Below are 1,637 nucleotides of genomic sequence, written 5' to 3' on the forward strand. Positions count from 1 at the left end.
CTTCATCATAATATCGGCCACCATGGTGTTGTACTTGAACACCTCTTTAATCGTGTATTTACTAGGGTCGTACACTCCGGGTCGAACTAGAATGATTCTCGGGCCATCCGGGGTTACTGTGTTTGGTAGCGGTATCAGTGATCCCAACTCGATCAGCTCCTTAATCTTGGCCTCCTCAGGATCACGATTGCGCATCAGTTCCGGCATGGACGTCCGAACCGAGTAGTACATATCAAGCTTCTCCTTCGCCCTCTCAAGACTGTGCTTCGAGCCGCGCAGAAACGTCATCAAGAACTGATCGTCCGTCCGTGCCTTGATGTGAGGGCATTTTGCCAGCCACGTCCGCAGCGCGGCCAGATCTTCATCCAGTCGTTTCGGGTTTTCAAATAGCTCGTCGGCGGCTTTCTTTGCCAACTCGGCAGACAGGGGCCTAATGTTCGGCATTATCGGGTAAGTGTGGTGAGCTACGTGGAAGAGATAGTGAACCGGTAGGATTAGAAAACTTTTTCACGCAAAGGTCACACCAGATTTTTAAAGGTTTCACCAATTATCGGATCTTCTAGAGCAGGTTAAGACTCTGTAAGCATCCACCCTGCGGAATGGTGGCTACCGTAAAACTGGATCAGCTAGAACCCGGATACGACGCTTGACTGGCTTGCGGTGTCTCCCATCCAACCGAATCAGTTGTTATTGATCAGAGTTCGTCGTCGTTGTTGTCTTTGGGCGATTAAATTATTGATCTTTTGTGGCGCAGATAAGATAAAGCCGCGCCTTTTACGGTTTTCTTGCATTGGGATGTTTATTCTGTCATTTCGCTAGGCATTTGGCAATGTTCAATCAGTGTCTGAAGCGGTTCGGTTGTGAAACGGAGGGTTTGAGCGAATTTATGGCTGGCGCTTCACCAGAGTAGGCGATCAAAACTATTATCCAACGGTTGTTCAGCTCAGTCAGAAAAAAACGTAACTGAGCACAGCTCCATATGGTTCCACGGTTGAAGCCACACCAGGTTCTAGAGCTCAGTCCACTTCGAGCTTTCGGAAGGAACCCTCCAATCCGAACAGGGTCTCTGCATTCTTCGGTCGCCCCGGTCGCTTCTTCTCATCCGTACCGTACTGCTCTTCCTCTTGGAAGAACTCTTTGTAGCTTAGCACCTTTTTAGCCCAGGCATTCACAAGATCCTGGATTGGACCCGCATCACCGCCGTACTCAGCTGGCAGCATACTCTTCGGTATGTGCTCATATAGTGAGTCCAGATTGCTCCCATGGACGTGTAGCTATGATTCAAGGCAGAAATATCAGACTCCAGGATATCCGGACTTTAATGGTCCTGAAACTCACCCGAGATCGGTTCTTTTCATTGAGGAAGTTCTTGAACATGTTGTACACCAACTCGAACCCGCTCGGCGTGTTAACGTAGTGGAAGCCCTTCTGACGCAACGGGGATCCTTCCTGGCTCCACATGGTCATCTTCTTCACGAAAGAGGGATTGAACTGCAGGAAGTGAGCCATGCCAGTGTTGGCAAGATCCAGGATTCCCATCTACGAGAGAAAAAAAACGCATAATGAACTACTGTACGCTGTACATAAGACCAAAACGTAGACCAATCCACCCATTACCTGTCCCGCTATAATCAGAT

At 48.9% G+C, this 1,637-nt stretch overlaps 2 protein-coding genes across 2 annotated transcripts; both read right to left on the bottom strand.

Moving 5' to 3' along the window:
- Nucleotides 1-117: 117 nt before the first annotated feature.
- Nucleotides 118-444, bottom strand: LOC128277115 (retinol-binding protein pinta-like; the record flags this gene model as incomplete). The annotated part of the gene is made up of 1 exon (XM_053015565.1): nucleotides 118-444. A coding segment is annotated over exon 1 (327 nt), but the record flags the coding sequence as incomplete, so codon positions are not given.
- A 429-nt stretch (nucleotides 445-873) lies between these two features.
- On the bottom strand, nucleotides 874-1,629 carry LOC128277116 (alpha-tocopherol transfer protein-like; the record flags this gene model as incomplete). The annotated part of the gene is made up of 3 exons (XM_053015566.1): nucleotides 874-1,274; nucleotides 1,339-1,539; nucleotides 1,618-1,629. Coding segments are annotated over 3 exons (471 nt in total), but the record flags the coding sequence as incomplete, so codon positions are not given.
- Nucleotides 1,630-1,637: the final 8 nt, after the last annotated feature.

Source organism: Anopheles cruzii, unplaced genomic scaffold, assembly GCF_943734635.1.
Source record: "Anopheles cruzii unplaced genomic scaffold, idAnoCruzAS_RS32_06 scaffold04035_ctg1, whole genome shotgun sequence".
Classification (NCBI taxonomy): domain Eukaryota; kingdom Metazoa; phylum Arthropoda; class Insecta; order Diptera; family Culicidae; genus Anopheles; species Anopheles cruzii.